This window comes from Bombus vancouverensis, chromosome 16, assembly GCF_051014615.1.
Source record: "Bombus vancouverensis nearcticus chromosome 16, iyBomVanc1_principal, whole genome shotgun sequence".
In the NCBI taxonomy this organism is placed as follows: Eukaryota; Metazoa; Arthropoda; class Insecta; order Hymenoptera; family Apidae; genus Bombus; species Bombus vancouverensis.
Genome location: NC_134926.1, coordinates 10,347,254 through 10,372,695, shown reverse-complemented (window position 1 = coordinate 10,372,695; position 25,442 = coordinate 10,347,254). Strand labels below are relative to the sequence as shown.

Here is a 25,442-nt window from a genome sequence, read left to right as displayed (position 1 = left end):
AATCGTAGTCAGATAGAACTACTACGAAAGTTTCATTGCTCTTTCTGTATCGCTATCAATGCTAATTGAAAGTTATCGTCCACGTCGTTTTCAATACTGATCGATAGTTGAACGTTCACGGCAAAAGGTTAACAGTTTTATATTCGTCGTAAATTATTACCAATAAAATGATCGTTCCTTCGTTTCTTTACATTAGAACAATGAAACTATTTTTCCGAGGCACTGAGAAACAATTGCGAGCAATATTCACTGGGATTCGTCGTTCCCTTCTTCGAAAACAGCGTTGGCAAATGCAATTTGCGCCGCGTCGTACCGAGACTGTTAATAGAAATCTCGTCCGCCAAAACGATACGAATTTTCCTTCCATTAATTCGTGATCATAGTTTCGTCGCCGCGATCAAAACCGAACGAATGGAACTATGGGGCTGGACAGAGAAAGAGGAAGCCAGGAGCCGGTTGAAAAACGCAAACGGGCAAATTGCCCGTCACTGATAGCCGAAATAACCGCGGCGAGCAGACGAAATAACCGTCGGCAATAATTAAACAAAACCGCGCGCGAATCGTGGCCGCTGGCGAAAGAAACGTCATCGATTCTACGGAATTCGAAAATGCAATCGGAATCGGAGTGTACACGGGGATTGCAACTGGCTCGATTTTCGTTAATTACGTTGCTTGCTTTATCCCGGGGCGTTTATGCTGCGAGGAATTATCGTTCGTTTGATACGAACTTTGGAAAAGACACCGTTTCTTTTTAATTATTACGTCAAATCGTTAGGTCGTTAGATTAATAGATTTCTTTGTCTCGGTGATCGCACGGCGAAGTATTTAATTGGGTATTTTTTAATGATTCGAACGAAGGTTCGTCGAGTGGCAAATTTGATCCGCCGAGGATTTGATTCGTTACTCTTTTAGATTTGGATATTATACCTCACCTATGAGATACTATAATAAGCTCACTGCTTTGAATATTTTAGACATATTTGCATAATAATACTTTCTTAATTTCCATACTTACATAATCGATAAAGATTTCTCTTGTATTCAGATTTCTATGTCCTAATCTAATCTAAACCTATCCAGTTCAAAGTTTAATCACGAAATACGAATACTACAGAGTATTTTAAAATTCCGAAAATCTTCTCAAAAGAAAACCATCTTGTTTCAAGTCGATATGCACGCGTTCCTAAGATATGGACTTGCAAAGTTTAGCTCTGGGACACAGTGATACCAGTCAACGGCGTGCCCCACATTCTTTCCCGGAAGTGAGTACTTACTACTAGTAGTAGTAAAAACTCGCTGATTCAACGGGTGTCGTTGGTTAATGCGCTGGTGCGAGCGGGACAGCGATAGCGAAACCAGAAAAATTAGATTTCGCTTGCAACGACGATATTTTAGAAAGCGAAAGTCCGATCGGGCTGAACCAAATGGCATCTTCAAGTATGGGCTTGATCGTTCGATCGATCTCTGATCATCCCTTGCAAAGTTATCGGGCCTTAAGTTTGTTATCTTTTTAATCGGATTTCATGGAGGTTTTAGTTGATATTATCGTCAATGGGGAATCTTTGGTGGGTATAATCGTTTTAAAATTTGTAATGGAGAAACGATGGTAGTGTTTTGTTGTCTACGTAATTGATACTAGAATTTGCTTTAGTTGGCTTAAAGAGATTAAAGGTGATATACATGATATTGATATTAATGAGTTGTTAATATCGTTATTAATGGTTTCTGGCAAGTATAATCAGGTTAAAATTTTCCATTGAAATTGGTATTTTCTGAAGAATGAAATTGTTAGAATTTTTAAACGGTGGAATAACATCACCACAATATATGTCACCGATATTATTTGGATATTTAATATTCGTAAAGAAATAAAGTTCGTATATATCGATTAATATACATGCGTATCACACATTTACATACTTATACCTTCATATACACGTATCGTAAGTCCTTCTTCCATGTTCTACGTTATTATCAAAATTGTTTAATGAAAACTTCACGGTACAAGGTTTAAACAACTTCAGCTTTAAATATATCAAAGATCACACTTAATATCATTATTTATAATCCCGTGCAAATGATAATTCGTAATAACCGCAACAAAGGAAAACACGTTTTCCTCGTAATTTGATTAAATTAGTGGTGGTAAAGTCGGATAATATCGTTCGATAAAACCGGCACTGATTAAAATCGAATAAATGTTAAACATTCGTTTCACTCTCGGGGGAGTAAGTTCGAATCTGGACGCAATTACCCTAAAAACGAGCCATTTCCGTGAGCAGCGCGAGTGTTAACGATAATGAGCATCTGTCTGTGGAAAGTAGCAATTTTTATTGTTATTAGCGACGCTTTACACGCCTCTGCGTACGGTTTCTCTTCATTTTCTGGTTAATTTCGCGGAATCCGCCAGCGAGGCAATGGAAGGGGATTGCTTTTCCGACGGCTCGTTTGCAGAAAATAAGGGTTGAGCTTAAATAATTAGCGGCCGAATGGTTCAGAAAGGGCGCAGAGAATTTCCATTGATTTCGGATCACTTTTTGCTTTTCCCCCGTGCTTTTAGCCTCCTTTGTTTATTCATCTCTTGGTTTGCTACATTTCCAGTTTTTCACGAATTCGCAACAGAAAAAACAGTCGATTTCGTTTATTGCGTTATGTGTAACGGATGAAAGATGTTGATCAGTCTCTGATGCTAAAATTAGTATGTTAGCAAGGTAGTAAACCGGTGTGTAAACGAGTTAGTAAATCAGTGGGTTAGTAAGTTAATGAAAACGGCAACTGCGGTTGACGAGTCTAAAAGACGAAATGAGGATATTATACCGAATCGAAAAGGGCCGATCAGCGCACCGATGCGATCCTTTTAAGTACGTCGCTGTCACAACCCTTCTTCCCGTTCCCTCCCATTCTCATTCACCATCCTCTTTATTTTCGAACGCGGCGGGTTTATCGTAGCGACGACGAAAAATATAAATTCTTCATTCAGCCGTCACAACGCTGATGTTGAATATTCGATGAGAACTAAAACGCGTGACACTGCTTGCATTAGCGACCTCTCACCCCCGTTATACGAATCCAGCCCCTCCGTCGCGCGATTCCCATTCACATTTGCAGATATTTCTGGCGTCAACTCGGTGCCATGCATTTTTATGAGATTCAGTTATTTACTGATGGAATTACACACTTGTACAATGAAATATTACTACTTTTTATTATAGTGGTGAGAAGATTATTTTCTGGAACGAGTACTACTAATGTTTCTGGTATTACTCGGTATCAGGACTATGTGATTCTTTTCTCCCTTTTTTTTTTTCATTTTTTTTCCCCCAAGAATGTGATAATCTGAATAAGGAGATTATCCTTATTCTTGTGGATGATCATACCATCGGTAGCATCAAGTAAAGTTGGAGGAAAAATTTAGAATTGGAAATTTGAGCAATAGGGACCTTTGAGAGCAGTAGAGTTATTTTGGAAATTGCGAATGAGAAAATTAAATAATGAAAAAATCCTTAGGAAAATTATTTAAACACGCTAATATTTCCTTAGTTGCACGTACGTGTCACGCGGATTTTTCACGATACAACCGACAGAGATTGCATCTCGTGAGAGACTGTATGCTTAATCGAGCACGATAACGGTGCAGTTATTATCCCTGAGACAGAGATTAAAATTTTAATTGCGGCCACGAAGCCGGGTCCCTCGTATCGTCCGTTACATTCTCCTCTTTTCCGTTTCCGTTTTCACGGCTGTTTCGCGGCCGGATGGATAAAAATACGCTCGACGATCCTTTTGTTGTTTACGCGAAAAATCTAATTATCCGAGCTTTAGAGCGTGCCGCGGTTAAAACGAGGACGAACTCTTTAAAACAGAGCTAAATCAGGGACGTTTCTCAGGGCGTTTCTTGCGTGACGTATGCACGGTATATCAACCGCGCACCACAGTATTTAGTATAATAGTTTGACGAGTATAATCCGTCGCTAAAAATATTTCACTGTGGGGATTCATTCGAGAGAGACATTTTTTTGCAAGTGTATTAGTGCTTTTACAGTGGATTTTACGGTGGACACGAGGGTGGTTTCATACGTAGTTTATTTTTACAGCTTATGGCTCTTTGATGAAGATCGACGATGGAGTTGGCTATGAATAGACTGTAAACTTTTATGTAACTTGGTATTTATACACGTAATTAAAGAAATGGAATCTACACAGAGATTTGTTTCACCCTCTAGATATCATAGCGAGTTATACTATAATTTTTATCTTTGTTATACGTATTTTGTCCTTTTTCGCGACTTTCAGTTTCCGATAAACGCAGTCTAATTACAAAAATATTAAGAAAAATTATAGGATCAAAATTATGTATTTGTGAGAAAAATTATCTTGTACGATACTTTTATTCAGAATTTCGATTACAAATCAATACCGTTCTTTTCATCTAGAAAAATTTTGACACAATCTTCGGGATTAAGCATATCCGATTAATTACCGAAACATGTATGTGATATATAATATTCCAGTATGTGTCTGTAAACATGTCGTATTTGTTATCGGATCTTTTAAAATACCGAGTAATTTTTTTACTTGTGGACTAATGGTAATTTGATCGGATGATCGATCGTCTAATTATTTTTATCGAATATCGTACAAGGACGACGACTTCACCGTTATACCGACTGTTTTAATACGAAGAATATATGGATGCATCTTTTTCGTCTTTTTTTCTTCTCTTTTTTTGTACATACGCTAATTGGTCATGATTTATCCGATATTAGGAGAAACGAGTGGCTCGTTAAAAAATTCTCATTGAAACGTACTGTTACGTTTACGTCATTAAAATTTAAATTTCATAAAAACCACCAGTTATATCAGATGATAACTTCGGGAATGTACGAGCTAGAACTTTATATTAAATGGGGAAACGTTTATTCGCAAAATTTGACACACATATACGATTTTTATATATGTTAAGTATTATTTATTATGCATTTTTAAATTTTTCGTCGCAATTTAATATTCGTACAAAGTCATGGTTACTATAATTTTCGTGTTACGAATTTTACCAATGCGAACCTCGTATATTTCTTGCAATTTTAAACCCGTGGAATATTTAAATCCCGGTGTGTAAAAAATTCTTTTCGTTTAAAATTCCCGAGATACGAACATTAATTATTTTTTACGGTCCACGAAAGTCAATGTTTGATGTTCTTGTAATTTTAGGTTCGTCGTACTATCATATTATATCTTTAATTTAAATGTCACTTAAAGCTATAATATCCAGCTGTATAAAAAATTATCTCGTGAAAATTTAGAAATTAAAGGATCAAATAATATCAGAGAAATTACGAATTGAAACGTACGCCCGATAAGCTAAGAAGACTAAATTATCGTTCAACGTGAACAATCTATTAAAATATCAATATCAGGTAACGATATTAACTATCGCTGGAATAACATCAATAAGACATAATTATCCCATCTCCGGTAATTTTCTTGTCACAAGTTCCGCAATAACAAGAGAACGGAGCAACCAGTGGCAACTCTGTACGATGATTCAGTGGGAATTGGCGCAGGTGATCGCAAGTCCATGGACCAAGACAAATATTGGTCCTGGTATTATTAATACGATCGCCTGGTCTACTCGACCGACGAAATGTATGACAATGACGACGATTTCACGTTTATCGCGATTATCAGTCCGCGGCTGGAAGCACAATTTTCGCCTGCACACGCTTTGTTTCGTTGCTCCAAGCTGCGATAACCATTTTTGAATCTACTCGATTACGCTTTTAACGATTTTGGCCAACTATATGAGAATCGGAGGTTTAATAACGAAACGAGAAGATAGGTGCTTTGTTACACGCGATGATCTGTGTGGTTGAAAATTAGTTTGGTTATTGATTTGAGTCTCTCCACAGCTTTCGATAATGAGAAATTGTCTTCCAAATTGAGAAAAAATTGTTCGAGAAATTAGCACGATAACGATATTGAAATTTATTTGTCCGAATTTAGTTAGAAACCAACTAAAGGTAAATAAATTATTTAAAAACAAATGTGCTTCGGCAAGCACTTCGGAATATGAAAATGAAGATAATTTTAAACCGTACGATATTCTAATTACGCTGGGCGTGAGAATGAAGAATAGAATCAAGGGATTAATTAATGAATTTCGTTTTTTCGAGTCGGATAAAATTCGAGGCCCAGCCAAAGCGTAAAATTTCCGCGAATCCGAAGCTTTTAATTACCTTGATGATGGGGTAGGAACCCTCAACATTTACATTAATCTCTTCATACTTTACTACGTAATTATCTCATGTTTCCTCCTCCTTTGTTTCAATTGAGATATTACAAATTAAATAAGACTCTGTTCGTCTAATGATTTAGCCTGTGTCAAAGAATTTTGTCACATCCTGGATAGCCAAATTAATTTCACGCGTAAATTACAAAAATTGTGATATTCTTATAGCGTATTTGGTATTATTAGTTTATTTGCTTTGAGAAGAGTTTGTCGATCATCGGGACGCTAGCAAAAATGACGTTAATTAATTAAACGCACCTGTTCAATATTTAATATCGAGATATGTAGTTGATTTATTTACAATAGCGCGAATTTACAAAATTTCTCAAATGTGTCGCGAAATATCTGTGTTATCGAAGTTTTCCAATTAAAAAATAAAATGCATGGAATGTGCATCTATGTGTGAAGAATCGTGAATTCTCCATCATATCGAGAATGTTTCGTATAATAAATAAAATCCTGGTTTAATTTGCGAAACTAACGAGTTCGCGTTTGAGTATCGGAATTATTAGCTTAACTACCCCTGGTAGAACGATCATGCTGGAAATCATAATTGGATTACATATCGATCGTTTCCGAATTTATCTTGTACACGGTAAGTTCTCTATTTCGCGTTGAATTAACTAAAAATTTCACTAATTTCGTATTTTCATTTTTGTTGCAGATATTCACGCGTTTCGGCAAGGTCCTCAAGATCGTCACCTTCACGAAAAACAGTAAGTGGCATTTTACGAAATTTATACTTTACAGTTACGCAATTAGTACCTCGTAGAGAAGCTTGAATTTCAAGTATCACGAGAATTTGGCCGAAATCGCGTAATTTGAATAGGATTATATCATTCGACGTTAAAAATTTTCTTTTCGGTAAAACAACGGAATTCCTAAATGGTCTAAAAAAATCCACCCTAGTGTTTGAATATTTGAAGAATTTTTACGAGATCTTGAAAAACTTCGCCACGGTTTATCTTATCGATTAAAATCCAAAAGAACGTATATACGCTTCATTAAAGTTACCTTAATCTTTAACCAATTTTTACCCGATCTTCTATTCAACACCGATGAATTTTCTTGCCAAATTTTCACGGGACTGTTACACAGAAAGACTTTCACAAATATCCACCGAAACTTTTCGCGTTTATCTCGAAGGAGATAGACTGCAGTGGGGAAAGACCGTAGCGTTTCGAACGTTTCGAAGTGGCTCTTGTTTTCCTCCTCCAGTGCAATAGCTACTGGACCACCCTGTATAGACGCCACTCTTGCTGGCAGACACGCCATGGCACTTTAGTACTTCAGTGTACACTTGAAGTGTATCCTGGCCCGACGACGTCGACGCTGTTAGTACTTTCAGTGTTGTACTCGAATCTAACGGGTGTTTCAAATGCGTCTACCCTGCTGCTGATCTCTCTATAAATGTATTTTCGAAATAAGAAACTAGAAGCAAATACAATCTTTTCCATCTTGTTACGTCACAGCTGATAAATTAATTACTAAAATTGTACGAGGCAGCGAAATATACATCTTACGTTTGATTCAACACGGAGCATTCGTATCGCACGCCCGTTATATACATAGAAAGAGTTCACTTCACCCACGGTAAAAATGCGTTACAAATTCATGTCGGTTCAGACAGCAAAAGTCTCGAGTATTTTATTTTGCGACGTGGCAACCTTCCTTTTTTGCTCCTGATATATTTCCGCGGCTGGCAATTATAGAAAGGCAAATAGATATTCCTACACTTTTGTAACATCGATTCACGACCAATCAACTTTGCTTCCTTCTGTTGTATTTCTGCAGAGTCCCTTCGATATTAGAAAAAGTAAGAAAAGAAGGAAGGAAAGAGAACTTGACGAGAGGAGCAGAACAAGTTTCTTTTTGTTTGTTTGAACGTTATCGAATACGTCTATTTACTCATTATGGTACTGCCAAGTAATCTTACAAGTATATTGGTATACTTGTATTGCAACCACGACGACGCATTCTATTATAAATCACTTTATCGAAACATACGATAGGGGATAAACAGAACGGAAAAGTCGGCCGTGGACTGGATTATTCAATTTTCGAGTCGAAGACATAAAGAAGGCAAACAAATGAAACGAGTTGTTATAGGGGGAATCCGTCCCAGAAAAGCGTTTCAAACGAAATGAAATAAAAAGTGGGAATCTCCCAATCAGCCCGAGGTGTTCTCCGTGGAAAGGAGCGGCGAGAAAGAAAAGAACCGCGCGTATGTTTTTAATTCGAGGCAGTCAGCTCGCAACGTCGAGGAACACCGAGCACCAAGTGCCTCGCTTCTGAGATTCTACCTCGTTTCCTTGTCTTTTCCGTTTCTTTAAAAGTTTTGTTTGGCGAACAGAATGGCGGGAATTCGTTGGACTATGCCGTTTGTTTTCTTCTGTTCGTTATTCGTACTTACGTGGCTGGAAAAATGGAATTTTCGAATGTCCGATTTATACGAAGTTCCGATTGGAAAACTTCCGATTCGTAAATTTTCAATAGATATATTCGACGCTCTATGAACGAAGTTTCGATTGGAGAAATTTCATATCGAGACATTTTTCGAGAGTCGAACTATCAATCTCTGTGCTTCGATCTTCGAAATTTTTAATCTCCAGGTTTCTGTTTCTTGCGAATATTATTCCACGTAGATTTTTTAACGACCAAACACGCGAAGCGTGCGCGAGATAAAAATAACGTTGAGCTATGAATTTTAAGCATCTTTTATTTTATATTTCAAGTAAAATTTGGCAGTAAGACAAATTTCTGAATGTCAAATTAGTAATTTTCTGTACGAATAATTTACATAACCACCGCCCACGATCTACTAATAACCCAAAAAGTCAAACAACTAATTATCATCGGAACGAGGTACAAAATAAGGAGAAAGAAACTAAAGAGAAAGAGAAAAATGTGAATAGAAAAGTGGAATAATAAAATAAAGAAAAATAATGAAATAAAATAAAATAGAGAGAGTCGAATAGAGAGTATGGAAATGGAACGAACGAATAGCCACTTGACCGAATCGAACTTTAATTGGACACTGAGTGCGTCTTCGCTTTAATTTAGGGCCCGTGGCTCCGTGATTTCGCCAATCAACCGCTATTTGTCTCAAAGCCAGGCTCTTTGAAACTGTCGCATCCCTTTCAATCGCGAACAACAGCCACCTTTTGTTCGATCGAGCGTCCATTGATTGAACGTCTTTTGGCTATCCCTGACCAATTGTCGCCAAGACAATTCGGCGTCGATATTGTTTTTTAACGCTGGAACAGATATTTCTAGCTGTTCCCTCGGTGGAAAGATACGGTGGAGATGTTGCAGAGTGTTTGAAGAGAATGTTGAGGGACGCTTAAACGAAATTAATGGCTTTTGGTGTGAAACTTAATCTTATTAAAAGTCGCAGCCTTTGTAAATAAAACATCGCTTGTCGTATTCGTAATAATTAGATAAAAAAAAAGTCGATGGAAATGAGAAAGCAATGAAAATAGCAGAAAACTCTATGGAACAATAATAGTAGTCGATTTCCATTTTATTTCAGATCTTCGCGCATTACATACGAATATTTATACCCTTAATATCACCTTTCGTTCGCCGACAAAAGTTGGAAAAAGCGCGAAAAATACATGGGAAAACGTTTTATTAGCGATATAATGCAATAACGGGATCGAGTTTTTCGCCGGTAGCAACGTTATTCAATTTCCATCGTTATTTGATCGTGCGACAGGGGTGAGATCGGGAAGATAATAAAAATTCTGTTCCATAGAGGGGAAAAAGTGACCGGTGTCACAACATATTACCGCGAATCCAGTGAGATCTCCCTTTATTTCCATTTAATTTCGGCTTTATTTAATTTTCACCGGCGCAAACCACCGTGAGAACGGCATTTGGTTTCGAAAATCGAACGATAATCCCTGTTTTGCTACGTATTTTTCCTACCATTTTCATTTTAAGAGGATTGTTGGGAGTTTCATATCGTAGAACATATATTTTTCTATTTACCAAATTTTTAGTATCTTTAACACTTTTTATGCTTACTACTCGTTACACCACTGATGTTTCAAAGTGTTTCATGTTACGTACGTAATATATTCACCAGATAATATATAAATCATAATTATTCATAATCGATTCATAATGTAATAATTCTATTAAAATACTTCGTAAGTACACATACGTAATATATTCTCTAAATATTGAAATTCACCAGCCACTGTACACAAAGTAGCGCTTTAATATTTTATTTTCCGTAATTTCCGAACGAATCAGTTAACAGTTTTCGTAACCCAATCTAACAAAATACTTCTCTCTTTGTTTCAGACACTTTCCAGGCACTAATACAGTACGCGGACATGCTGTCGGCGCAAACCGCCAAACTGGTGAGTATCCACTTAAACTTTTCCGCCGAAACGCACGCAAAAATCCAACCCTCTCTCTGTGTTCCCTCTTTTTCCTCTCTCTCTCTCCGTTTTTCTTCTTCGTTTCTCGAGTCTGGAGACCAGTGTTTCTCCTGCAGCCACAGTTTATCCTTGTCCTCTCGTGGGACAGATCGACATTTTTCGTGGAATACCAACGGAAGTGTCATCCATTAGAAGGTCCAGGTGCCATGAGGCAAATAATGTAAATTTTAATCTCCTCCCCAGCCTTGTTTTTATCAGAAAGAAAACGCGTTGCGTTGGAGTACTGTTTTTTATTTTTTTATTTTTTTTTTTGTATTTTAAAGTGTCCTCTTAGTTTTATATATTTTTAAATATATGTGGTTAAATATGGTTCTGTTTTTTTCAGTTCCTATTTCGGAGCTTTAAACCATACGTTTTAATATTTAGTTTAATATTTTTAATTTATTTCTGTATTCGTATGTACGTTATTTTATTACAAGTTTTTCACTTGAATCCTATATGACTGATGATAAATTGTTACTGCATAGTAAGAAGAAACAAACAACAAGATAATATATTTCAAAATATTTTAATTCATACATCTTCTCTCTTAACGCGACGTAAGCTCCTCGGTTGGTGTTCTTGTTCTATATTTTTTCGATGAATTTTATGCAACACTCGTGCCACTTTGTGCAACATATGCTCGAGAGTTTTTGAATTCGTCTAAGATGTACATATATGTTCACTTTTAAATCCCACTGTATTTTAGTCAAAGAAATATTCACCCGGAGGAAACCTCTTCTCCCTCGGACACTCCATCTAACCTCAACAACATTCCGAAAGCCAGCAACGCTTCTTAGCAAGGAATCCGCTGAGTCCTCGCCGCGATTTCTGGTTTGGAATTTTCGTCGCGAATCTGCTCGTTAACGAACGCTAATTCGACCACTCGACGAGTGGAAATCCGCGAAAGCCGGTTACCAGTCGACGTTTCCTGTAATAAATGTTCCCTTTTCGCGGCCAAAATTAAGCTGCAACACGCTTGCTCGACGCGGTTGTCGCGTTATTTCCAGAATTATCCACCGGTTTCGATATCAAAGCAACCGAATTTTTCGATATTTTTCCAGTCCTTGTCTTTTTTTTCACCTGGCTCTGTTCGATTCCACGTTGATTTTCGAATCCCGATTTTTAGGTTAATTAACGTCTGGACCTTTTCTTCCGTTTGGTAGTTTCGAGGGGCTTTCGAGTGATTTGGAGCGGATTGAAATATTTATCTAAATAAACGAATAAATTCTTTTGGATATACAGTGGTATTCATAACTATTCCGATATACCATCCATGCTTTATACTTTGCTTTATTTTACTTATATTCACTATACTATATAGGTTCTTGTTTGAATTTTATGATATATCTGTTCGAAATTCATAAATCTGCAGTCATATTTCTATACGTTCTAGTATTTCATAGTAATTAAGAAAATATTTTAACACATTTGTCAGAGATTCATAGTCTATTCTCTCGAGAAAATCCTCGCAATTTTACGATAAAAGAGGATAGAAATATATCGAGAAATTTCATTGAGAAAGTTGCTGGTGAATTAAATTAAAAAAATCTTGGTACTCGGGGATATTTTAAGAGTTCCAGTCGAAGCCGAAGGACTTTTACTGTTTTCACGAACCCTTATTCTCTGTTTCCCCGTTTTTTCGAGTTTGTTTTTTCACCGCAATCCTCTTAGATATAAGTCCCCGGTTTCTATCAACAAGTTCCGATCGATCGGAGTTTATGGGATTCTAAAGTCAATCGAAGAAAAATGTTATTCTGTATAATTTTCCATTTTATAGGGAGCTGGCTTTGCTTTCAAACTAAATGGAATTCTATGTCGGCCCTCTGAGCTGCTCTTTCGATCGTGTTTATCATTCTCTCTTCCTTCCAATTTCCCTCGAAAAGAAACTAAAACGACCTAAATAATATATCTTTAATGATAATAATAATTTAATGGAACTTAACATCTTCTTCGTGCGGACAACAATATAAAAATAGTCCAACGATTTATTGTAAAATACTCAAATTTAAACAGGAACGAAATGATTTTTGACAACTTTTCAAAAATTATTGATTTCTTGCTGTAAAATGCGGTACTGTATTGTAAATGTAGATACTGAATTTTTTATTGCAACTTAAAGTCAACCATTCTATTATTCTTCGATCACGATTTCAACGATAAAATACAAAGTGCGTAGCGCGCATTTGCAAACAGTCCACGTTAAACACACACGAGCCCTCGGCAATCTTCCACGTCTATAGTCTCATAACTCGGAAACATCGGCGTGCACTTAATCCAGCGATGATATTATAATCCCGGTTGTTTGAACTCGCTCGCGGACCGTAAATATTAATTGAACGCGGCGAAATACGTTTCGCGGCAGGCAATTACATCACCGTCCGGGGCAAATGCAAATAATCGCGTTGAATTTCTCCTGGATAGAAAATCTGGCTGGCAGAAACGGAGACATCTGTACTCTCTTCGTGCTCCACTCGCCACTTCTTTCTCCCTCCCTTCGTTTAATGGAGTTCCATGAAACATTGGTCACTGAAACGTGAATCTACAATATTTTGGTCTTTTTGCGAATCTCTCCTTTATTTTTTTAACCCTTTATATTGCCTGTGAATTATTTCATTTTTGTTTCCGACTCCTATACAATTGTAATTAAAAAAAGTGTTTCACCTTCCAGTATTTCCCTACAGAAATTAGAAGATCATCTGCTATCATCCGTATAATCTTCTTTATCAGAAATGAAGATTTTGTTACAAAATTAGCGCTGGTATTAGTGTTTTTATTCTTACTCTTGTACACAAATTTATTCCAATAAACGATGAATATTATATTGCTATACGATATATAAATTATTATTTTGTTATAACGTATAATTTAGTGTATTAATTTTAGTATTATACGTTACACCATTATATATAGGGTCGTTATTCTCCACAATCGCATCTCGAAATCCACCCTGCCCGAGAGAAAGAGGAACGACGAAATAAAAAACAGCACATCGAGCCTCTTTCGGAAAGTTTCCCCCCTCCTTTCAGTTTCCAAACTATTTTCAAAGCTTAATACCATTCGTTCGAGCGACAGGGCACGATATTAAAATAATTTCATTGCAGATATCCGACCAACTTTGTTAACCCAGATTACGTATTCTTTGTACGTCATAGAAGCCTGCCATTTCGCTACGCCGTGTGATGGCATACAGAAAGAGAAAAAGAAACGATAAAAAAAGGGGGAAGGACGTGGAATATTGCGTCTGGTATTATGCGCAGTTCCGCGTTCGCGTTCAAGAGTCTCGGAATATTTTTCAATTGAATTTTTCTGCCCGATTTTCCTTCCGACCGACTAATCAGTTTGAAATTTATCCTGTCGCGCAGCCAATTAATTAAACGCGACGCGCTTTTGATAGCCCGGCCATGCCAATAATCGAAACTAATTCTTCTGCTGTCGAATTAATGCAAATTAACGTAATTGTGTTTATAGAACAAACATCGGTGAGTGTATTTGGAAGCGGACGGATTGGTGATGAGTAGACTGCGACATTTATACAAATTCATATATTTACAAAAACGAGTAATAATAGGGTTAAACGGAACTTTTTGTCTCTCGTTATTCCTTGCGTGACAAGATATTGTCCTATTAAGGTTCATTCGATGTTTGCCCATTGTGGAATTACTACGATGGTATATATCAGATGGTGTATTTCTGTGAGTACAACAGGCATTAATGGATTAGTACAACGAAGAATATTGCATACCAAGGTTTCAACGCATCAAGCTCGCAATCAACATCAAACTGATACAAACCTATCTCAAATCGATAGGAAGAAGTAACTCCCATAAGTACTAGAATATTAACGCCAAACTGACGCCAATCAACCGTGGCAAGGAAAAAATATTAAACAACGCGTGACGTTAAAATTCCAAAATTCCAAAGTCCGCGCTCATCAAGCCAACGACTCATTAGATCCCGAAATCATTGTTTCCATAATGATTCGGGCAAGTTAGGATAGAGCCAAGGCAGGGATAACGATAACAGCAAGCTAGCCCTTTCAACGCGTTTCAGCCCTATTAATAACAATGTTAGCTAGCTGGTCTAATGCAGTTGCAGGGCTGGAAAGACGCAGTCTAATTACGTATGCACGCGTTCGACTCTCCGCGTAGGCGTAGACTAGAGCAAACCCTGCTCGACGGAGGCCATGGTGTTTGACCTGCGTGTGCATTGTTGCAGCATGCACGCGTGTATACGCTTCGCTGTATCTCTCCGCCGGCCATATTTACACGGGCTAATGAATTTCATACATAATTACCGGTTAGCCTACGTCCAGCTATTCTCCGTGGCGTGGATCTACTCCTCTGACCATCCTTTTCGCCAACTTATACCTTTATTTCGAAGCATTAGGCGATGACCGTACTCGTGATACACTTGCCAAGTATTATTTAGGTTGGTTTAATTGTTCCTAGGGTATTCAGAGGGAATAGAGCGAGTAGAAAGAGCGAAAGATATAAAAATTGTTAGATATATGAGTTGCTTAGGTTGGTATTTAAGGAGACAGTCTTTTGTCCATCTGTTTCCAACGATTAGGTAATAATCATATTGATATCAGGCTTGTGGTTCGATATTATTTGGATGAGATTGGCTAAAATTTGTTTTATTTAGAGCGAGAGATTAAGAATTGTGGGGCGGTATTTAATCTGGTATTTGAGGCGACAACTATGAGAATCTGTTCTGTTGGGGTATTTGAGGTGAAATTAGAAGAATTTCTCTTGCGATATTTAACGCGTTGACTGCGTAGTCGAGATCGGGTAGCCTTGCATTGTGATCGGAGTTTTCTTTTTTTTTCTTAAAATTCGTCAAACTTTCGTTAAAAAGTTATAATAAATTTCATTTTTCTAGTATTAAAAATTACTAAATTTGTTAATTATTGATAGAAAAAGCTACTGAATTTCTGATAAAAGTTCATGTCCGTAGAAAAAGTTTCAAGTTGAAACGGAAAATTCAAAACTGGGAGAGATCCATGATATTATGTGTTGGAACACTAACGGTGTTTTGAGTTACAAGATCTAGAAGCAAAAGAATAAGGTTGTTATTGCTGTTTCTTGTAATCTTCAACTAGAATTACACAAGAAGGCTGACTTTTTGTTGTAACGTCCGTTGATATAAATGTATGAACGCGCTCCCTATGATTGTCCTTTCTTCGATTGGTATAGTAGCATCGAGCGAGCGACGATTAAAACCGGTATACTGCAAGCACGCCAGCTGATTAATTAATAGTGGGGGGAGGATTAGGAGTTAGCAGTGAACGACCTTGGGTGAGCGATCGATTCGAAACGAGTTCTAGCGAGCCGCCATATATACTCGGAAGTATTTTTTTAGCGTAGATTTTGGCTAGACGATTTGTTTGCGGTGAAAAGTGAAGAATGAACGCGAACGGGGCAAACGTGGTTTCCCTCGAATCATTTCGGCGGAATATCGGTTTCCACTGGAGGCAAGGCTTGACTGGATTTTGTGTTTTGTGGTAATTCGAATAAGGGTAGGAGGGTCTAATTAGTGTAATTGGTGGATGCTGGTAGAGTCCAACAGCACTGGGAGTTAGCTCTACAATTACACGAAGTATGGGCTGCGATTATGGTTGGAAATCTGTTCTCGAAGTTTATTTAACTACGCGTGCTAATTCTACGTGTCTCGCTTAATATCAGGCCATTGCTTCTGTTTCATCGTGTAATTCTTTAATATAATCTCGTGTAATTCTCAACTTAATCAATACTATAAATGAGAAATTGTAAAAAATTAAATTCAATATGAGATACTCAGGGGGCTAAATGCTGACCATAGCTGTATATAACAGGCAGGTTTCGGGTAGGCATCACAAAAAATTACACACGGGGACTTTCTCTGCAAAGGCAATAAAACGTTATCACTGGTAGGGGGGTGATGTAGCGGCACAAGAGTTAGAATTTGCTTCAAATCATGTTGTTGTTTTGCTTCGGAGTATCAAGGCCGTTAGGTCACAGGTATTGTAAGGAGTTATATACTACGGGCAAAACAATGCTGCCGCTACACGTAATCGTAAAACAAGACGAATTTGTGTCTTTCGACCTTCTCCTGGCGATTATAAATAAGCGAACGTGATCGCAAACGAGTCAGTATAAACTGTGACTAAACGACTGTATAGATGCCGTTTCGCGACAAGATCTGTTTTAAATACACTGACGATTGCATATATTGGTAGTCTCATTATTCGATTCCCTACACTTTTCATAAGATCTAATATTCCAGCTAACATTTTTATTATTCATTTCTGTTTCAGTCGCTGGAGGGTCAGAACATCTATAATTCCTGTTGCACGTTGCGCATCGACTATAGCAAGATGCAGAATTTGAACGTGAAGTATAACAATGACAAGTCGAGAGATTATACCAATCCTTCTCTGCCAACTGGTGACGCGAATTTGGACGCGGCTTCTCTTGCTTTGGGCGGCGAGCTTCTTCCACAGTTGTTAATGGGCGCTGGATCGCAGCCCCGTGCAAGAATACCCGGTGAGAACCGTGAATTTTTATAGAATTTTTATGAAAATAGTAAGAAAGATAGTTCATGGATACGCTGCTTGGAATAATTCGGAATTTCGTAGAAAAATAAAAACAAAGTGGTAAAATAAGTTGCTTTATTTAAATTTCAATTTGTTTTATTTTATTTTTTTTTTGATATTGTTATTTTTAACAGTTTGCTTTTAATTCATGACATCTTTTGATACAGCTTTTCTATTATTTTTGTTTTCTTTATTTCTTTGAAATGAAATTAATTATTAAGTATTTTTTATGTTTGATTTCTATTATAATTAATTTAATATTCAGGAGATAAAACTAGTTATGTAAAGTATTAGTACATTAGATTATTTTTACTGTTACTTTTTTGAATGTCCGGGGTCATGAAATTTGGAATCTTAAACTTTGAGAAGTTCGAACGTTAGAGAATATAGAAATTAAATACCTTGAAACGACGTTATCAAAATTCGAAAATCGAAAACAATCGATAACCATAAAAAAACCAATAACGCATTACATGTTATGCATCCCTATGTACACCCAGTGCTCTAATAAAGTTGTCACACGACATCGATCGTCAAGGGAACCCATAAAAATCGATCGATCAATTAGTTCCGTGTACCCAGAACGGTCCAGTCCATTAGAATTAATTATATTAATAGCGTGTCTCGCCCGCGGTTTATGATAAATTGTTATATCGAGTCGATCGGTCCGTTTCCAATTTGCCGCTCGTTTTCAGTTTCATTTCCGTGGGGGATCGAATTGCACGCGGTTAGACAGTATTATTTCCTGGGGTAAATTAATTAATTACGCTGCAACGCCACTGCTGATCGATACAGCCTGACGATTACCTATCATCGATCTTTCCTCCTGTTCCTACATTCTCAATTGTTTTGTTGTTTCATTGTATTTCTTCTTGGATTTTATTGGATTCATTTTTTCATCATAGTAGTATAAATGAGGGTTCGTTTTGAAACTTGCAATAATTTGTTTCTTTTTGCACTATAGAGGCGATTGGAATTTGGAGTGTGTTGGAAGATTTTTATTAGAAATACTATGCAGATGATACTATGAGGATTTAAATAGTTGAGTTAAAAGATTTTGAGCGTTAAAAGACAGTGAAGGTGCGAAATTGTTGAAGTTTAAAGGGATTGTTCGCTAAGTTTCTAAATTGTGCAGTCTGATGTAAGTTATATGAAAGTACCTAGGAAGGTTTCAGATTTAAGAGCTTCTTTGTCAGATCGCGTTGAGATGCCTAAAGAATTTTGCTAATGTTGTATCAACTAACGTAGTTTTACCTCCTGAATTTGCTTCTTGTTGAAATTCTATTTTATTATGAGAGAAGTACAGGTAATCCTTCGATTTGAACAATTTCGAATTATTTTAAAATTTAAACAATCTTCAACGTTGAAAACTTGCGAAATCGAAGGATTCCCTATATCGCATCCCACAGAGTCCCACAAATATATAAAAAAAAATTTTCGTTTGACGAAAGAATCGACTTGGCACGTGAAATTTCAAAAAATTGACAGACTCCAGCGTTTACTATTTTTCATTTACATTCGGGATATTTTAATTTTGCTCTGTGCATCCTATATCTTGCGTAATAACACACTGAATACAAATTAAAATTATTCAAATTTTCCCTAAATTGTCATTTGTGGCTTGGTATCAAACGAAAGCAAGATGTTTTGTGTTCTTTCAATACAATACTCCATTATTCGTACTCAAATTTCCCGAATTTACCAAACAGACAAATTTCTCGAAAGGCACATGTTTGTACGCGAAATAAACTTCAGATAAATTCCACAATAATGATTTAAAAAATTGTTGTATCTACGTCTATTTCTATATTTGTTCCAAGCCTCGATAGTCGAGTCTTATAACATGGCGAGTCAAATTTATTCATAAAAAGTATCCATAAGTATTGGAGTAATTTCGTCAGCTCAGGTATAGGTCCATTCGATTCTGTCTCGCGTGACCTCGAGTTCCCTCACCACCAAGTCGATTCTTCCGCTAGTACACCCACCATTGGTCCACCGCCACAAATTCCAATTAGAGAAACGATGCTAACTATAGCTTGTAAATTTCCTGAAGTAGAGTCCATTGCAGGGGCACCGGGTGTGCTGCCCACGCCCTTTGCGGCCATGCACGGTCTACCCTCGCCCTTAGCGGGCCCATACAACGGGGTCCCACCTACCGGCGGATTGGCTGGCTTAGGTGGGTTCCCTCTGGGTGCAGCTGGTCTTGGAGTACGCGTTCCTACAAACGCGCAAACTTCCGCGGTCCTGCTCGTCAGCAATCTCAACGAAGAGGTGAGTGGTTTTTCATGGTACTCGATGAAATTGTTCTGTGACGTGGTCGAGGACATGGAGATCCAAGAAGAGGCACGAAGAAAAATTACAATAGGAAGAATTAAGATATCAAGGAGCGTAAGGAACGAAAATTTGTTTCCTTTTTTTTTTCTTTTAATTGGTGATTAATTTCGTATTGCTCGTAAAATATTGCGAAGCTCGTTAAAGTATGTGAATATTCCTTCTTTTCATACTATTGCAGAAAATCATGATTTATAATTTAATATTATTATTCATACTGTAATGTGTGAATATTTATTCTTTTAATTTTATCGGGAAAATTATTCATAATTTGTTATATACATAAATTAATGATCATTTTGATTAAAGTGTAGAATTAAATAGCGATTATTGGCACGTCCAATATAAATAAAAAAGATTTTGCTGAATCTTTATTATTGCTTTTGCTTTTTTTCTTATATTTTCACGAAGTTTCATTGAATTAACGGGATAGAATTTTTCTTCGCGCCTTGTCAAGGGAACGCCGCTGAAGCGTATAGAACGTTGTCACACATTGAGCAAAATAAACATTAATAAAATACGCAAATTGTGATCGACGTGCTGTACGCTTTCAATTAGGATGATTTTCACTTAACGCTGAGAGAAATGGACCATTAGATTTCTCTACAAACGAATTGCAATTGATAACGTGATTCCACGATACACCAATTTGTAGTCATTGGTAAATTATTTTTTATAACTTTTCTCAATAAGCTCGAAATATATTTCCTTTGCTCAATTTCATTCTTTTAATACAAGTAATACGCTAAATAGATATAATGATATGGTGAAAATAAATTTTATTTTTTGATTTTTAAAATTCAATTCAAATTGATTTTCAAATTCAATTTTTAATTACATCGAGATTAAAAGAGAAGACACTTTCTTTTTACATTCTTCGTTTCTCTCAGCGTCTGCCTATGTACACGAAAATGGCTTAGGTATGTACTTATCTACTAAAAATTTACCTAAATACAACGATATAATTATAATGTAGTGCTACGTAGGCAACTTTAGCAGTTTCTCCATCCCTGTACTCGAATTTTCCTTGTCGATCGTTTCTGAATGTATCTTCAAATATAATCGAATATATTTTTGCATTTATAAGCGATCGTTTTTATTTCTAAATAAATTTTTGTTAATCTTCGAACAGAGTATTGGGTTCGACAAGTAAAATAAATCGAGTTCTCGATGCGTATGTGCCCTCTTTACGTCACGTCCCTTCTTATCTTACCTTTTTACCCCCCACTACCCCTCATATTTTCGAAATACATATATAGATATCGTTCCGAACGTTATCATCCTCTGTCCTGAGTAATTCGTGGCGTTGTTAATCGCAACGTTATTTCCGGCGAGGCGTCTTTTGTTTCTGAAAATTATGCGGAAATCGTAAATGTTAAGATAAATACGAGAAATGAAGGTTTTAGTACAGTTTTACATTGAAAATACTAATCTAGAAATTTTAACTTTGCAAAGTTTCGAATTTCTATTTTATCATGGTTCCCTCAACATCTAAATTCATTTCGCGGAAATGAAAGGCGCCTTACAAAGAAACTGTATGTCAACGTCACACTTCGCAGCTGCAACTATTGTCACTACTGTACTATAACTATGTGTACTACTATCGTTGCGCCGCGCGCACAAGCTTCCAAACCGAGTGTCTTTTCCCTCTGGCGAGCAAACGATCAAGTGTTTTTTTTACTATGTCTATCATCCTCTCTCTTTTATATATAAATACAGTCTACCACGCAAACTTTTTTGTACCTTGAAAAAGGCAATTTTTATTTATACAAAACATAGTACAACGTCGTCCAATATTTTTCCTTGTTATTCGCATTTCTTAACATTTATTAATGATAGAATATAACATATTACAACGATATTTGTAATGCAATTTTTTTTAGTATTTTGTTGGAATAAAAATAGCTTTCCTACAGGGTGCACGAAAACTTTTGTGGATGATTGAATACATATCGCCCTTTTGTTTCAAAAGTGACACAGGTGAAAAACATTACTTTTTCAAAAAATACAAAAAACTATATGTAACATAATGTAACACGTTATTCCGTGAATTAGTTCGAAAGACATGCTTTTTTAACTGTGTGACCTCTGTGACAATAGTGTGGTCTATCCATATACATATTTTTACGATATTCTTCCTTTAAATGTTTTTTTTTTCTCTTTAACCCCACGTGATATCACTATATCGAGAAACGATAAGAACCGCGAGGGATTCATATTGACGAGAAGGTCCCGCTGTTTCTCTGCTTCTCTAAGTCTTTCTGTGTCTCTCTCTGTTCTCTCCTGTTCTCTCCTCTTTCGATTGCGACCGCAGGAAAATCGACTGTAAAAAGAAATTCCAGCCCTTTCGCTGACTTTCATTCTGTATCTGCTTTTTTTTTTTATATATATACAAATTGTGGTCACTGTGATTCCGAGATTCTTTTAGAAAATTTCTTTTCCTTCTAATTCGTGAAATTTTTGGATGCTCCTTGAAATTCAGTCAGAAGATAGAAAGAATTTCATATTTTTTACTTTTTATTCTCTAAATTGCCAGAAGATGATCTACGGAGTTAAAAATTATTTTGATAAAAAGTTTGCATTTCTGAAAGTACCGAAAATAATTACATAAAAGTTGTAGAATAATATTATATGTTTGAATTGGAAAAAATGTATGCCATTGTAAATTGAAAACTGGATTTTATAAAAATCGAAGTATATAAGAATTGAATGAAATGGAGATTGATTTCGGTAGTAATTAAATTCGCTAAAAATCCAAATTAGACAAAACTTGAATTCGATAAGAATCCACTTCAATGAAAATTCAAATTAGAATTCAGAAAATTTTCCAAAAATTCTGAAGTAAAATTTCTACAATTTTTCCAAATTGTATTTACATTTGAGATTTTATGTTTTTATAAAGATTCGTCATAGTGACACGATTTGGTCAGGTATATTCTTCAAAGTCAGTAAATGATCTGGAAGATCTGTAAGGTCCAAAAGTGGCCCGTATACACGTGAGGCCAGCGAAACTTGTGCGCGTGCCAACACTATACATTTGAATCCTATTATACTCGCTGACTACTGACTGGACTCTGTCTGTTCTCTGTGTAGATGGTCACGCCTGACGCTCTCTTTACCCTGTTTGGTACGTCTCCACATTTATATTATTAATTATATTACATTATTAATTATTGTATTTACACTCGCGGAACACATTGACACATACGCAACACACAAACACACTTTACACAGTGACATTCCTTAGACGTGTTTTTACATGGATCAGTAGTAACTGTGAGCATTTTTGGAGAGTGAACAAATAAAATTAAATATTAATAGCAATATTTTCCTTTGTTCATTTATTTATTTGTTTTTTTTTTTTTACAAAATTTTCTTACATATGTGATACATGGGAACACGAACAGAGAATATATATGTATATAGTCTATAATCATCGATCGTACGTCATGATTATTTTGTTAATTTCTGACATTTTTATCTTTTTGCTGGTCTTTTGAGAAAAAGTATTTTTGTGGAAAATTTAAATCATTATATCACTCTCCTCGTCACGTGTACTTATGATTTTTATTTTATTCTTTCCTTTTATTGTTTTTTTTAATTTTAATTTTATTTTTATTATTTTACTCACCTCTGTGAATTTTCTTGGTATTATTTTATTTATTTTTATTCGTCTCTTACCGATCTTTAATTCTATTGATTTATTATTTTATTATTTTATTTATTCGCTATAACTGTTCTTATTCGCAATCTCATTCATCGATATTTTCACCCCCGCCCACCCACCACGACCCCCATGATCATTGTTCGATTCTCATCAGCAACACCGTTTTTTTCACGTTCTCTATTTCCAAGCATCTCTTCTAAATTGTTTCATTAATATTTTATTAATATCAGTTCCAGACACCTTTTTTAATATTACATAAGCTTTCGCTTATTTTATCGTAATATCTCCATAGGAGCTCACTTCTCGCGGGCCAAACGGTTCAGCCATTTTATATAATTTTTAATACAGCCCAGCCTGAAAGAGTTTCGTTCTTCAAAGTAAAAATTTATACATTTTATTTTTATAGAATTTTTATAAAACTTCTATAGAACTATGATTGATACGAGACTACCGTAGAACTCGAATTTTTATAAAACTTCTGTGTAAAAAGATAAGACAAACTTGCATACAGATAAAATTTTATGAGAAACATTTAGCACAAGCTTTGAATAAAATCGGTGGCTGAATCGGTTGCCTATTTGCATGTCCCAGATCTTGTCCGATCGTACCCCGTTCTCGATCGATTATTATTACCGATTATTATTATATTATTGTCCCGTTTCGTCTTCGACTCGATAATGATTAGACGCTCGTAATTTGATAACGAGATCGGACTGATTAAAATGATGTGTTGCGTGTTGTGCATGTAGGCGTTTACGGGGATGTTCAGCGTGTGAAGATTCTCTACAACAAGAAGGACTCGGCACTGATTCAAATGGCCGAACCGCATCAGGCGCACTTAGGTAATTTTTCTTTAATAATTTACGTAGTATCGAAAATTATTAAACTGTTGAAAATAAAGAATTACGATGTTTATAAATTAAAAATCAAACGTACGCGTACTGTTGTAACGAAGATATCTTTTTTATGTCAATATTTATAAATGGAGAATACTTTAATGATTGGTATAATTTCTTAAAAACGAAAATTTACAAAATTTGAGATTATACTAAAATGGAAGCGGTGAGAAATGTATTGATAATTTGTTTAAAATCACAGCATTGACACACATGGACAAATTGCGAGTATTTGGCAAGCAGATCAAGGTAATGCTGAGCAAACATCAGACGGTACAGTTACCAAAGGAGGGCCAACCAGACGCTGGATTGACGAAAGATTATACCAATAGTCCTCTTCATCGGTTCAAGAAACCGGGCTCTAAGAACTATCAGAATATCTATCCACCGAGCTCCACTCTGCATTTATCGAATATTCCGTAAGTAAATTGTTTCCAAATTCATCCTTGTTTTTCTGTAATTGAAAGATAACGTATGATACGAAATATAACACTACATAATTATTTTTTTTAATCAGATTCTTTAATATTTCTATATTGGATAATTCAATCTTCCGATATTTGATAGTTAGAATATTATGTACCTAGAATTGATAATAAAATATTAGAATATTACGTATAAATATGCGCTATTAAATAATTCAATATATAGTATCGTATGTTAATAAATATAATTGTAATATTATCTAAGACAGTGAAATATTTTTGGCATGTGTTTAGTACAACTGTGACTGAAGACGAGATCAGGGATGCGTTCACCAAAAATGGCTTCACCGTGAAGGCGTTCAAGTTCTTCCCAAAAGACAGAAAAATGGCGCTCATACAGATGCCCAGCATGGACGACGCCGTAGCTGCTTTGATCGTAAGTTTTAATTGCCTTTTTCTAAAATTCGCTACAAGCTTAGATTGTTGTCGAGAATTTAATATTTGAAATTTTTAATTTCGTTCTACTCTAACGTTTCCACTGGACTCTAAAATGTAAAATCTAGAACTCGAAAGTTGATTAATTTAATAGTTCGCTCGAATATACTTGCAGTTTTCGTTTTGTTTCATGTTGACGATGTTGCTTGTGAATGTATAGCTCATTTATTATTGTTTATTCGATGAAAATTCATCAGTGGCGTAATTAGTTTAGTCACTGGTGCCTGATGTTCGCCTCTGATACAATTGCGCGAAATTATACATAACAAATCTATGTTAAGTTTGTGCGAAATTACAATGTTTCAAAACTCGTTATAAAATAATAATTGTTC

General features: G+C 36.0%; 1 protein-coding gene across 19 annotated transcripts in view; it reads left to right on the top strand.

The window, feature by feature from the left end:
* heph (polypyrimidine tract-binding protein 1 heph) overlaps window positions 1-25,442 on the top strand; it is a 435,707-nt gene that overhangs the window by 387,443 nt on the left and 22,822 nt on the right. For 16 of the 19 annotated variants that reach the window (XM_033340791.2, XM_076625718.1, XM_033340788.2 and 13 more), the window contains 8 exons: window positions 6,954-7,005; window positions 10,601-10,659; window positions 17,018-17,246; window positions 19,350-19,567; window positions 22,721-22,754; window positions 24,044-24,136; window positions 24,393-24,609; window positions 24,910-25,051. In XM_033340791.2, the coding sequence (XP_033196682.1) occupies window positions 6,954-7,005; window positions 10,601-10,659; window positions 17,018-17,246; window positions 19,350-19,567; window positions 22,721-22,754; window positions 24,044-24,136; window positions 24,393-24,609; window positions 24,910-25,051 (1,044 nt within the window). The remainder of the gene's footprint in view (window positions 1-6,953; window positions 7,006-10,600; window positions 10,660-17,017; window positions 17,247-19,349; window positions 19,568-22,720; window positions 22,755-24,043; window positions 24,137-24,392; window positions 24,610-24,909; window positions 25,052-25,442) is intronic. The other 3 variants (XM_076625712.1, XM_033340784.2, XM_076625715.1) reach the window with 2 other exon arrangements.